At 34.0% G+C, this 14,507-nt stretch overlaps 1 protein-coding gene across 1 annotated transcript; it reads right to left on the bottom strand.

Annotated features, from left to right (window-relative positions):
- Positions 1 to 1,954: 1,954 nt before the first annotated feature.
- On the bottom strand, positions 1,955 to 13,373 carry LOC107014964 (casein kinase II subunit alpha-2). Its single transcript, XM_015215099.2, has 10 exons — positions 12,893 to 13,373; positions 8,579 to 8,708; positions 7,972 to 8,166; positions 6,501 to 6,658; positions 4,865 to 4,955; positions 4,612 to 4,677; positions 4,249 to 4,331; positions 3,148 to 3,211; positions 2,969 to 3,037; positions 1,955 to 2,453 (listed from the first exon to the last, which is right to left on the bottom strand). The coding sequence occupies exons 1-10, from the start codon at positions 12,976 to 12,978 to the stop codon at positions 2,394 to 2,396; spliced, it is 1,002 nt and encodes a 333-aa protein (XP_015070585.1). The 5' UTR covers positions 12,979 to 13,373; the 3' UTR covers positions 1,955 to 2,393.
- Positions 13,374 to 14,507: the final 1,134 nt, after the last annotated feature.

Below are 14,507 nucleotides of genomic sequence, written 5' to 3'. Positions count from 1 at the left end.
TAATACGCGTTGCACTCTTTTTCCCTTGACCAAGGTTTTTCCCACTGGGTTTTTCTGGCAAAGTTTTTAATGAGGCAACAAATAGTGCGTATCAAAAGATATGTGTACTCTTTTTCCTTCACTAGAATTTTTTCCCACAGGGTTTTTCCTAGTAAGGTTTTAACGAGGCACGTTATCTATGGACATCCAAGGGGGAGTGTTATAAATCTATTGTGTTATGTGGATGATCCATTAGAGTTATCCAACAATTAATTGGATTCATGTATTAGTGTTTCCAATGTGATAAAATTCCAAGGTGATATGAACCTTGATGATAACTATGTATAATTCTAAGGTGACCTTTGACTATGATATCTCAACACTATAAATAGAGATATCATTCACCATTGTATACACTTGAATAAGAAGAAAATTCCCCTTCTTCTATCTACTTCTCTTGTCTTCTTCTCTTTATGATTATATTCTTATGAGCTTGATTTTATAACATAAAAGAAATTGTTTGTCAATTTTTCACAAAAAATATTTTTTCTTAATAGTATAATTATTTAATATATCATCCAAAAAAATTATTTAAAATTATTTTTGAAAAAAGAAGAAAAAGAACGAAGAGTTAATGATGTTTAGCAAAGATCTTTTTTTTTTTTTGATGTTTTAGCAAATAATTTTGTTGCAAAGGAAGTGTACAAATAATAAAGTGTGAAGGGTGTTTTTGTAAATACATATTTTTAATAGAAATTATGCAAGATTTGTTATTTTTGATATACCAAAACGAACAATGTATAAGAAATAATGCTTGCACAACTAATGCAGAGATTACTAATACAAGCACTACTAATGCACCTTATTTTGCATTATGCTTATACACTCCACCAAACGACTACACAATAATGTGTACAACTAATGCTAACATCAAACAAGGTATTACTAATACACATCTATACATGCATTATTTTTGTAATACATTCTATCAAACGACCATTTAATGTTTCAAATAAGTAAGAGTCTGCTAGGGTGTGTTTGGTATTGAGAAGTTCTTTTTACATAACATTTTACTCCATTCCACCCCAACCTCATAAATATTTTTTTTATCTACCGAACACACAATTTTTTTCTTAAAAAAAACCCACTAATTTTCGTAAAAAACATTTTTCAAAAAAATACTTTTTATAAAAAAACATTTTCTTTCATATTAAATACACCAATTAGAAAAATAAACCTCCACACCAATTTATTCCTTTCCACTCTATAACAAACCCCACCCTCCATAACCCCAACGCCGCCCACACCTCCTAGTCTCCTACCTCAAATAGTGTCTAAATTTTTTTTATATACAAATACTTTCTGAAATAATAATTTTTACTTATTAATCAAACATCAGAAAATAAAATGTGAAATCATTTCCAATAGAAAATATTTTCTTTATACCAAACATACCCCGGTGCGGAGATAAAATGTTTTTCTAAATTTTCTAGTCGATTTTTAGAAAATAATATCCTTAAAAGTTTCATAAATGGCATCTTCCAACACACCCACCCTGCGTCACATAGCCTCCACACTTGGGGATCGTTTGGTAAGAGGGATAAACATAAATAATAATGGGATAAGAAAATAGTGATGAGATAAATTTTGTGTCCTATTTGGGATAACTTGTCCCACCATTTATCCCATAAATCCCAACAAGACTTGGCATTATTTCATGCAATATACTTGGATATCTGTCAAGTTTAGACCTCCTGTGGCTTTAGGCAAGCAAACCCTGAACTAAGCTAGTAAACAGGTAAAGCAAATTGAGCACGCTGAACTAAGCTAGTAAACAGGGATCGTTTGGTTGGAAACAAGTTATCCCATAATGATAGGGATAAGTTATCCCACACATGACAACCAAACAAAATAAGACAATCTTATCCCATCATTCTTATTTTTAATCCCTCTCACCAAATGAGCCCTTACGGTATCCTGGATAACAAAAGAAACTTAACTTGAATACCATTAAACTGAACTATTACAGTACCATCGGGCATTGCCCTCCAAGTAATCTTTTGCCAATCAATTCCTAAATCCTAACAAACCAGAGACAAGGAAACTAAAGATTATATCTCGAGTTAAAACATATGCAACCTTAGAATATATTGCCAGTGTCTAGGGCAAAGCTTCTCAGTATATTTCAATTTTCAAACATTACACAATCGACTTTGGATACGAAAGCAGGAGGGCTAATGCAAGATAATTCATAACCAGCAGAGTGAAGAAGGCCATGAGGGGGTAAACTGATCAAACCAATTGCTCATGAAATGTTCCATCATGAACTTCTGCCATACCATAATCTCAAATAGATGAAGATGACAATATTTGCTAACATTACACCATAAGCTTCTTCTTTCCCAAAGTAACATCTATTGTGTCCTCATCCTGCTATTCTCTGCAGCCCTCACTTGCAAGAAATAAGGATGGGCCTACAAAAAACTAGATATCAGGTTTATGCCAAAAATCTTAGAACCAGTACATACACATGATATCAAATGCACTAGTGAAAATCATATACACAAAAAATGCAAAAAACCCTTTGTCTGTGCATGTAACCATCAACAGACAGCGAAAATAACAAAATAAAGAAGCCCTAGCATGATGAGGTGATAAAACCAACAAAGGCATGGTTTAAGATATCTTCCGAACACAGAGGAAACAAAGAACAAAAGTTGGTTAAATTCCAGGAACCTCGATATAGCTAGTTCCTTTTCTTCTCCCACACCTTTCCCCATATAATCTCTTTCCTGGGGCATGCGTCTTGTTTATAACTTTTTTTTTAAAAAAAAAGTGTCTTGTTGAAAACATAAATTGTAGTTAATTATCCATAACCTGGTCTTAATGCTGTAGGTTTTCAAAAGTCACATAATCCCTCCCTTGCTACTTATACTTGGAAATAAAACAATACTCATTTACAAAACAGAATTTATGACTATGGAATTACCATTGCTTCTTTTGCTGTAAGTCTATCCTGATGATCATAACGGAGAAGCTTGTCAAGAAAATCTATAGCCTGCAATTACACCTCAAAATCGAAGTATCAAATTCTGAGCAAAAATATTTTTTATAGCAAGTCAAACCAAAGTGGTTAAAATAAATTACCACAGATTGAAAGGCACATACCTCAGGCGACACCAGATGCTGATTGTCTGCATTAATAAATTTGGACCATGGCTTCCTACTGTGCCTGCAGGAGAAGTGACTATATTAACACTATCAATAGCATATATTCTGACTGCAATCAGATATGCCACCATTCTGTGAAAGCTAATTGGTGAAACTTATTTCAGTAAGAACCTTTTCTAGTTGTTACTAATCCCCCCCCCCCCCTCCTCCAGGTTGTTTTGTTTGACCAACCAGCTACTTCCACATTTCTGTCATAGCTAGCTACAGAGATTATTTTAGTAAGTCAGCAACACTATCTAGTTGCAGCTCAGAGTTGATTTTGTACTCCCTTCCTCCATCCCCTTTTCTTTGAATTGGTAATTATTTTAGAAATTTGTATACAAATAACGACGACATACCCAATCTAATCCCACAAGTGGGACTGGGGTGGATAGGATGTACATAGACCTTGCCATTCCCTACCTTTTTGGGGTAGAGAGGCAGTTTGCACTTTGCAGGGTTGCATGAACTTTTAGTAATTAGTACTCCCTCCGTTTCAAAAAGAATGACCCTATTTCCTTTTTAGTCTGTTTCAAAAAGAATGACCCCTTTCCTTTTTTGGCAACACTTTAACCTTAACTTTCCACGTGGCATGTTTAAGACCACAAGATTAAAGGGTATTTTGGTACATTTGGCATAACTTTAATTTAGAACCAAAAGATTAAAAAGTCTTATTTCTTTTCTTATACTCAGTTCCAAGTCAAACTAGGTCATTCTTTTTGAAACAGAGGGAGTATGTTTTATAAAAAATAAAGACTTATTTCCTTAATATCAACTGCAATACTGCTCAGAGTGTCCAATGTGATTAACTGCTCTACATCTCTATCTTTTTCAACTTGCCCAATCTCACAATAACAGATGTCCACCAAACTCGAATATAATAAATCATTCGAACTCTATCCTAGGTTCTAAGAAAAGTCAACCATGTGAATCTTTTTTATTTATTTATAAGGACTAACCATGTTTATCAAAAAGGAATTGAGAGAGCAATTTATTTCAATAGGTTTATGATTGGTGATGAAATATTAACAAGGTTAAAGATGACAGCCTGAAACATACCTGCCAACCATCGCCTCCAGCTGAGGATCAAGCTCTAGTTGATACTTGTGCAAATATGCATTCAACTCATCAGTTCCAAGTACCTAAAAAGATAATTCTCCATCAACTCCAATAGAATTGGTAAGATATACTTGCACCTGATAACGTTTCCTCTCATTCAAACAACTGACTACTCTATTGATAGAGGTAACTAGATGAACCTACCATCAATACTATTATAGACCATCGACCTAGTTGCAGAATTTATTTAGAGGCAAGCAAAGGGGTAAAACTTGGGACAGAACTCATTGAACCATATTCTGATCCAGAAAAGACACAACACAGGAGATTGCTTGAGCAGAAAGCTGTAGCCAAACAGGTTACCTTAGCAATTTTGACAAGCTGATCCTGGTTATCATGACCATAGAAGAAAGGTTCCTTGCGGAAGATCTACATAAAGAACAATACGCCTATTAAGCACAATTAACAAGATGATAAAAACTAATGCACAATGTAATCTATATAAAACTTTTTTTGATAAGTAATCTCTAAAAACTTGTGGGTCTAATTCCAAAGGCCCACAATCTCAGATCTAGGAAAATGGTTGAAGCCCCATGATTGGCTTAAAGCTTCTTACCATTCCTGCAAACATGCATCCAAGGCTCCACATGTCCAAAGAATAGTCATAGTCTTGCAAGTCAACTAGAAGTTCAGGGCCCTTGAAGTATCTGAAAAACAAACAAAAACATATTCAAACTTGCCGTGATAGCCTTTTATAGACCAAAAGAGGGGATAAAATCAAATCAATGGCCACTAAATATTATGATACATTATGTACCATAAGTTTACATTATGTGGCCAACTTAACTTCTAAACTGGTTTCCAATTGACCTTGAACATATTCTAACTTTCTCCAAGCAAAAATTGACTGCTCTAGCATATGTATAGATTCATGGAGAGCAGTTTGTAGATTCTTTTGTCAAGTCCAGCAAACTTACAAGCTGGAAAGTGTACATTCCATTAAATGGTTACACTGCAAAGAGCACCTCTTGGTATCTTAAGGGGTCGTTTGGTATGATGTATAGTTATACAGGGATTATAATGCAAGTATTAGTTTATGTAGGTGTTAGTTATGCAAAGATTAGTAATACATATACTATTTCTTGTTAGGTGTTAGGTTCATTGCACTTAAATTGGATACAGGGTTATCAAAGGCGTGCTTAAGCCCTGAAGCGAGGCTCAAAACGTGTTAAGCGCTTCGCCTCGCTTTATCTGCGCTTCATGTTGTCATTAAGGTTCTAAGACAAATGTTTCCTTGCCAATGAGCCTCTAATGAAGAAGTGAAACTAATTAATTGATATTTCACTTTATCATAAAAAAAAATTTCAATTTCTTTGGTCATATATTTGTCATTTATGTTTATAATTATTAGACTTGGACTAAAATATATATTTGTATTCTTTTCTCCCTTTGTGCCTTTTTCATTAAAGCCCACACTTTATTTGCGCTTAAAGCCCCCACTAACCTTAGAGCTTTTTTGCGCTTTTAGCCTTTGATAACACTGATTGGATATATAAGAGATATCATTCAAAATATTTGTTTATTTTTCAACTAAAAAGAAATGGATTTACAATTATAAGTATAACCATGGATGCTTGGTCTTCGTTGGTTTCTAGGAAAAAGATAATGATAGGTTTGTCCTTTAGGTACACTTATACATGGATTAGTATTCCATGTTGGTGGTGGTATAAAATAATACACCAATTGATTTATTATGTTACACAAGAATTAAGGTATCCATGATTTAAATTACAACCAAACATTTTTGGATAAGGTTCATCATGATCATTTCCCTTATACATCATATCACTAACCCTAAGAGTAGATATAGTGAAGCCTAGGAGCCATTTTCTGCTAGCATAGCAAAGTGAATGAAGCTCCTTATGAAGGAGTGTCCCATGTCCTCATGGTTGGGAAGTAGCATCATAAGCATTTTGAGATAGAAATTTAAAAAATTCAAACTCCAAAAGCCAACCCACATGATGAATATCTTATGTTATCTGAGGCAGTGTAGTCCATAACAAAACAGCTAACTTAACAAAGACCTACAGGATTATCTTGTTTTCGAACTACAAGCTCAAATTCCCAGAGAACAGTTTGTAAAATAAAAATAGAAAGAACCGTTAACTATTAAAAAACTGTAAATAAGACCTACTTTTGGCAAAGCAACTGCACCTATTCCACCAATCAGTTTTTAGCAAAATATGCCTTACCTTGAAGCCACACGGACATTATATTCCTTTCCTGGATGGTAAAATTCAGCAAGACCCCAGTCTATCAAGCGAAGCTTCCGCAACTCATGGTCTATCATAACATTATGTGGCTTGACATCTCTGTGCATTATTCCCTGAGAATGACAATAGTCTAGTGCCTGCAGGTTCATAAAGAAATTTCAATTCCCACTTCCTCCATATAATATACAATATACACAAGGAATTGACCAATGGTGAACTAAACAACTGTTATAAGAAGCTTTATTGTCAGAAGTAGGGCAACCTTAAGACAGAGTAAGAGCTATGAGTTATTTTATTTATCAACTTGCTAGTCTAAAAAAGGTTTCCGTCGAGCACCAAGATATAACTGAAACAGACTTCTAAAAGCGGAGGTCATCACATGTTGGAGGAACCCACTTCCTCTTAGAATTGTTGCATACAATCATTTCTTGCAAACTCTATCCCCACTTCCTGTTATATTAGTACTTGTTGTATTGCTGTAGTTTTGTCCTTCGATTTGTTTCTTGTACTTTGATTATCATATTATTTGGCTGTAGTTGATGTTCGGGATGCTTTGTTATGCTTTCTCTCCTGTTTACTTTTTTTCTGGACTGTGAGCCAAGGGTCTATTCTAAAACGGCCTCTCTAGCTTCACAAGATAGGGGTAAGGCTGCATACTAGACACCACTTGTAGAATTACACTGGGTATGTTGTTGTTTCCATTACTTTGGTTAGCGTATTATTTGTTGTTGCTTTTCTCCATTATTTTCAACATGTCTTCTTCATTACTGTACTTGTTGTTAGTTTGGAATGCGTTACTTTAGCCGATGGTCTATACTCTATCAGAATCACTCTCTCTACCTTCACAAAGTAGGGGTAAGATTTGTGTGCACACCATCCTCCGCAGAGCCCATTTGTGGAATTACACCGGGTATGTTGTTGAAATCCATAAAGCTCCCCTTATAAGAATTCACTTTTAATTTGGGGCAAGGACATGATTACAAATGACAAAGTCCTTAATGCTGATGAATACAATTTACCAATTTCAAAAAAAAAATGACAGGCTGCCTTCTATAACTGTGCTAGGCACATAAATGCAAGGAATTTACTTAGCAGACTCCATCAAAAGAAAATGAGAATACATCTACAAAATGTTCAAGTGCTTCCAAAACCATATCTCTGATAAAAAGAGTGATACTGCATAAAATAAATGGAGGGAACTCCCAAATCCTGGTCAACATAAAAAGTAGTATGGGTCCATGGGATAGGCAAACCCTACGGCTAGATGACAATAAGACATGCATAAAACTAATATCTTCAGTCATATGCCGAAAGAAGGAAAGTATAACAAGGCAGACAATGAGACATGCATAAAATTAATATCTTCAGTCATATGCCGATAGAAGGAAAGTACAAGGCAGACAATGAGGGGGGAGAAATACTGGCTGCAATCAAATGGATATCCCTTTACCTTGAGAAGCTCATATATGTAGTAGCGTATGTCATAGTCCGTTAATGTTGGGTACAGTACTTTGAAATCTGTACTGTTCACATACTCAAAAATTAAGCTTGGTGTTTTTGAGTGCTGGTCTCTGACAATATCAAGGAGTTTGACAACATTTGGTCCGCCACAGAGGTTCTGCAAGATTTTGATCTCTCTTTTGATCTAGACAAATACCATCAACAACAGTTCAAAAGTATGTACACAATTGCAATTAAATCATTTGATTGAAGAAGTTCAAAATTAGAGACGAGAGAAGATAGAAAAAGCTGCACCAGCGGATACATAATGATGCCAAACTGGCTAAAATAAGCTCAATAAAAGATTGGTTTATATTTTACATATTCATAAGATAGATGCAACCTTCTCTAAAAGGTTGTTAACATGGATGATTTTTATAAAATGTTAGGTTAGCTAAAAGTACTATTTGGTAGACAAGACAATAGTAACTTTATATAATACAGTAATAACCATTTTTACAGTTAAATTTCTTTGTCAAGCAGAATCTTTTTTATTTTTATTTTTTGAAACTGAAAAAAAAAAGATTATATACAAATCCTTGAAGCCCAGCTCATACCTTTTTTTTCTTAACAGGTTTCAGAATCTTGATTATGCACTTCTCGTTGCTGTTAACATTTATACCTTCAAAAACCTCACTATATTTTCCTCTTCCAACCTTCCGAACAACCTCATAGTCATCCTGATCACTGGAATAATAAAACAGAAGGATGGTTCAATGAGAATCATACAATATCTCCGAGTTTGATTAAGTTGAACTGGTCAGAGAGGGGATTCTGAACGGAAACAAAATCCAATTAAATAACTGATACCATCATCTTAACAGCATTTGATGAAGCAAGGTTAAATTGTCAAAGGAGGCCGCATGATGTGATTCCAAGACATCAGAAAACTTGGAACTTGAAAAGGAAAACATCACAGGACTTATATTAACAACCTACATACTCTTCTCTTTTTTGCAAGAAAAGTTTTTTATAGTTTCTTTTGAATTGTCTTTTACTTCAAGTAAATACATATCCAATGACTTAAGGCCAAATGAAATGGTGATAAAAATCTTTACATATAGCAAGTAACTCAGAAAGGATCTGAAGGCATGATTATTCTTTGCAACAAAAGGAGATGGAAATGCAATGATAACATTATTGACAATGCAAGGATGGTGGATTATTTAGAAGGTAAGTAATGCAAGGATTTCTGAAAGCAAATCAGAAAGCAAATCAGAATCTGTAGTTAGTGCTAAGTACATATTGCTATCCCAAGTATGGTGTAACATGGCCATCGCAAGTGTGGTGTAACAATGGCCATTGCAAATGACACGGTCAAGAATCTATTAATATATTTACGAACCCAATCCTGGATATATAGCATCCCACTTTTCTTTACTACACAGGACTTCGATACATTTCGCAATTAGGTAGAAGATTAAAGTTTTTAGCATTAGAATTTCACACTTGTACAGGTCCCTTTCAATACCACAAAAAGCATCCCTACAATGTAATTATCCTTAATATTAAGGAGCCAATTTAGAACCATTATAGTAGATTAAAAGAAAGAACAGACTCATATGAAAGTTCCCCAGAAAAAATGGCGGTTGTTGAATCAGCTGGAGCTAACCTTTGATAAATTTCCACAACACCTTCTGGTTGCTGGACATTTGATACAATACCTTTTTAACAGTCAGAAAAAAAGAAAAAGAAAAAACTTATTTGACAATGTTCAGCTAATGTTATGATGGAAGAAACTAACACACGCTCCAAGTTGCATTTACTACAGTGCATGGGCCTTGCGACATGAAACTGAGCAAGAAGCTGTGGAAAGAACTAGCTGTTATTAATGGGCTGATTATTAGTCCATTTGCAGTGAAGGGAGATTTCAATACAAATAGATTCGAAGACGTGAAGCTGGGGAGGGAAAGAAATACAAGATCAATAAGGAAGTTCTCCAGAATTACAAGTGACCTTTCTTTGATTTGATCTTCTACTTCATGGAGGCACATTTTACATGGTTCAGAAGCATTTATAATCACAGAGTTTCAAGGCTAGATAGATTTCTCGTCTCAGAGACTTGGAATGAGTAATTCAAATTAAAGAAATGTTGGCCAGAACAACGTCAGATCACTATCCGACTATTCTTAAATGTGGAGAATGGGAAAAGGGGAAAGAATAATCAAGTTCGAGGAAGTGTGGTTTGAGAGATGGCTAGATAAAATGGTGGAATTCTTATAATGAAGAAGGAAAAGCAGATGCTTTGTCAGCTAACTGCTAAGAAGCTAATATTGCTGAAAAGGACATTAAAAATGGAACATGGAAGTATTTGGAAGCTTGGAAGGAAGAACAAAGCTATGAAGAGATCAGAAGAATTGAATCATCGGGAGAGGGGAGAAGGGGAAACAGGAATGGAACCAGTCTGTATCTGAAAGGAATTTCATTAACAAGGAGCCTGAAGGTATTGCAAAACAATAAGTGTCCTGAAGACAAAAATCTAGATGCCTTTGGGTCAAGCAAGGGAATAAAATACAAAAAATTCCATCAGATGGCAAATGCACAGAAAAAGTAAATTGTACTGATAACTTACTAGTTACTGAAGGGAAGTTGGTGGATAATGATCAGAGAATCAAAGATCATATTTTGGAGTTCTATGGAGATCTATACCTAAACCTGAGCTGTGGAGACCAACATGTAGAAAGTAACCCGAAGAGAAGTTCAGGAAGAAAAAGAGTGGCTGCAGAGACATTCACTATGGAGAAAGTGGAAGAGGTAATAAAGTTACTTTTAAGGAGAGAAGGCACCCGACCCAGATGGTTTCAATTTAATTTTTGCAGAAGTGCTGGAATACAATTGAAGAGGATTCTTTCAAGAAGGCACATTTGTAAAGAGTTTCAAATCTATTTCTATTGCCTTGATCCCAGAAAAGAAGGGAGCAGTAGAAGTGAAAAATTTCAAACCAATTAGTCTGCTGGGCAGAGTTCAAAAGATTGCAGCAGAATTGTTAGCGGAAAGACGCAAAATGGTGATAGATAAATTGATTGCAGCAAACTGGAGTGCATTTATAAAAGGTAGAAAAATTACTGATGCAACTTGGGTTGGGAATGAAGTGATGAACACTTCTTTATGTAAACTGGTCATGTTTATTAAATCTTATGGAACAAATGAATACATAAATGACTATATCGAACTCGGTATTGTATATCAACAGTCAGATTTTCAATCTTTATCAATGGGTCTCCAAGAACTCTTTAAAATTCAAATCCTGGAAATGGTTGAGGCACAGTGATCCATTGTCCCCCTACCTATACCTTTTGTGTTGATGATGGAGGTCTTAAGAAGAATGCTAAGGAAGCAGAGAATTTAGAGTGGCTTAGAGGAATTGGAGGGAAGGGGGAGTTTGGCTATTTCACACATACTTTATGCTGATGACACTCTTCCTATGTGTGAAGCCAGGAAAAAGCAATTCTTGTATATTAGAGGGATTTTACCAGCAAACCAACACACATACCAAAAACACCTGAAATTGTCTTCAGCAATCAATCTACCACTCAATCAAAAAATATGCCTTGGCCCATACTAGTCAATCAACTATATGAATCCTTCATATCAATTATTCTGACTCAATTAGTTCTCTATGCTAAATAATTGTCTCTTAAAATTCTAAATAATTAAGGCTCTCAAACTAACACCTAAAAATGGGTTGTTGCAATAAACGATAGCATCACCTGTGGGGTCAGAGGAGCGGAGATGGTAATATGAAAAATCATAATATACAAAAGTAGATATTACATAATTTCATTAATCAATTACTAGGTGATTAGAGATGAAAAAGAAGCATAAAATATTACCCCCATTATTCAGTAAAGGGTCATTTAGTAGCTAGTAATGAAGCAAACTATTCGTGAATTAAGAGGTGAATAACTAATTCTACATTTGGCAGTTGGTTAGGAGGAAAGCTATTCATATATAAAAACTAATACATTTTGGTTAGCAATTTAAAAACCCAACACTTATACATACATAAGTTATGACGGAATCCATGTATTATTTTATGCAAGTAGAAGATGGAATAACTATACATGTATAAAATTAATACACTTTGGTTTGCAATTTAAGAACCCACACAACTAATACATATATAAGTTATGAAGGAATCCATGTATTATTTATGCAAGTAAAAGATGGAATAACTAGTGCATGCATACCGAAATCAAGCAAAACTAATACATGCATAAAATTATACATAGATTCTCTCATAGTTAATTCTTGCATTACTAATACTTGCGTAACTCTAATCAGCTACCAAACAATCATAATCCCGTCAACAATTATTCAATCAACTATATCACAATCCATACTAGTCTGTTTGGCTATGTGAATTTGGTTCTCGATACGACATAATTTAATTCTCGATACTACATAATTATCTTTTAAGACAAAAGTTCTAGACAATTAAGGTTCTCAATCTAGCACACAAGGGGTTGCTTGGTAATTGGATAAGAAACAAGTTATCTATGTATGAATTTCCTTAAAAACTTGTACGACATTCAATAGCTAAATAGGAACTTATGTTATTGATGTATAAAACTAATACCACGTTTGGTTGACAATTTAGAATCCTGCATAATTATTTCATTAGTAAGTGGAATAACTAACGTACGTGTATATCTAATCCTTAGATACCTACTACATGCATAAGATAATACATAAATTCACTCATATCTACTCCCTACTTTACTAATACATGCATAATTCTAACCCGCGATCCAAAGGGTTTTCCCAATAATATTAACCGAAATATCATAATATACAAAAGTATAAAATTACATAACTTCAATCATCAATTACTAAGCAATTAGAGCCAAAAAGAAGCGGAAAATAATTACCCCCATTGTACAGTAAGGGCTTCATAATCCCAATATTCTCTAGGGCGAAGCACATTGACATCGGTGTAAACTCTAGCTTTCGACATAACTTTACCGTCAATCTCCAGTTTGGAGCTGTTGATCTTACTAAAACTGATAAAATTTCCGGCAACCGAATCAGGAGGAGACGCAAGTGGAGCACGATAAGCAACAAGGACAGCACACACTAGAGAGATACGGAAGAGAAATTGAGCGCATCTTCCATGTGAAGCCACCGCCGTAGTGTAATCAACGGCGATTGTATACTGCTGCTACGCAGTCTAACATTATTTTACAGAGAGAGAGAGAGAGAGAGAATCAGTAAAGTGGAAGTGTTGGTGTACTGTTGGATCGAGTTTTGGGTGTGAAGTTGGATATACTGGACTAGTCTCAGGACTTGGACAGTGAATTTGGGTCTGACCCTCAGCCCTAAAATTATTAGTGGTCCATGCCAATTACCTAGTGGATACTTTCTACGGATTTAACGAGTGTCGTTTTGTTGCTCGATAAATTCAAAATATATATATGAATGATTTGATTATATATGTATATTAATTAGTAAATCGCGATTTGAATACGAATTTAATATCACAAAATTTATAAAATAATATATAAGATTATCATTAAATAAAACATAGCATTATCTTATATACAAGATTAATAGTAAAAAATATTATTAATAATGTAAAGAAAAAAGTTAATTATAACATCTTATCATTTTGTATTTTATCAATTATCTTTAATTTGATTTTATAATTGATCCTTGAACCCGTGTCTAAAGTTTATTAATTTTTATCTTCTTTTTCTGGTTCACTTTGCAAATCAAGGTGCAATAATATTTTTAAGGTCTTTTTTTATGTTCTTGCAATGGCATACCAAATTTGAATTTTGTCTTTAATAGATGTTAGTGTAGATCTTTAATGATTTTTTTTACTGTACATTCAACAATTTTAGTAGAGAAATTTGCAAGAATACTCAATTAACGTGTGTTATTTAATTTGTACTGACAAATACTTATAACAATTGCTTTGCAAAAAAACATAAAAACAATATTTAAAACATGTACTCATAAATAATAATTAATAACATGAACATAAATTAATGATGGCAAGACATACCAAGATTTGTAATAATAGAATGAAACAGAAAAGAAAAAATCGAGGTCAGTTTGTTTTAAAATGAGAGAAAAATCCTCTATTATAGACAATAAAGGCAGTGTGACCAAATGTTTAGTGTGCGTTATCGGAAAGGTTACAACTCTTTGGAAAAGTTAAAACCATTCGGAAAGGTCACAATTTTTAATAAAAGTCATAACTTTTCATAAAAGTCGCAACTTTCTTATAAAAGTCGCAACTCTTCATAACAATTACAAGTTTACATAAAAATAACAACTTTTCAGAAAAAGACACGATTTTTCATAAAAGTCACAACTTTTTTATGAAAGGAAAATGCTAGTTTTTAAAATAAATAAATCAAAAGGGAATCCTGATTCGTGGTGACGTCATATATATGTATATATATAGATAGATAGATAGATAGATAGATAGATAGATAGATAGATAGAGAGAGAGAGAGATAGATAGATAGATAGATAGAT

Source organism: Solanum pennellii, chromosome 3 (genome assembly GCF_001406875.1).
Source record: "Solanum pennellii chromosome 3, SPENNV200".
In the NCBI taxonomy this organism is placed as follows: Eukaryota; Viridiplantae; Streptophyta; class Magnoliopsida; order Solanales; family Solanaceae; genus Solanum; species Solanum pennellii.
This window is presented reverse-complemented; position numbering and strand designations above follow the sequence as displayed.

Bases quoted from the DNA above. Each gene is read 5' to 3' on its own strand.
- LOC107014964 (XM_015215099.2), bottom strand. From the start codon at position 12,978: ATGTCGAAAGCTAGAGTTTACACCGATGTCAATGTGCTTCGCCCTAGA. The intron at 4,956-6,500 runs GTAAGGCATATT...TTTGTTTTTCAG, and splicing joins AATGTCCGTGTGGCTTCAAG to ATACTTCAAGGGCCCTGAAC. The intron at 3,212-4,248 runs GTATGTTTCAGG...CTTCTCCTGCAG, and splicing joins CTGGAGGCGATGGTTGGCAG to GCACAGTAGGAAGCCATGGT.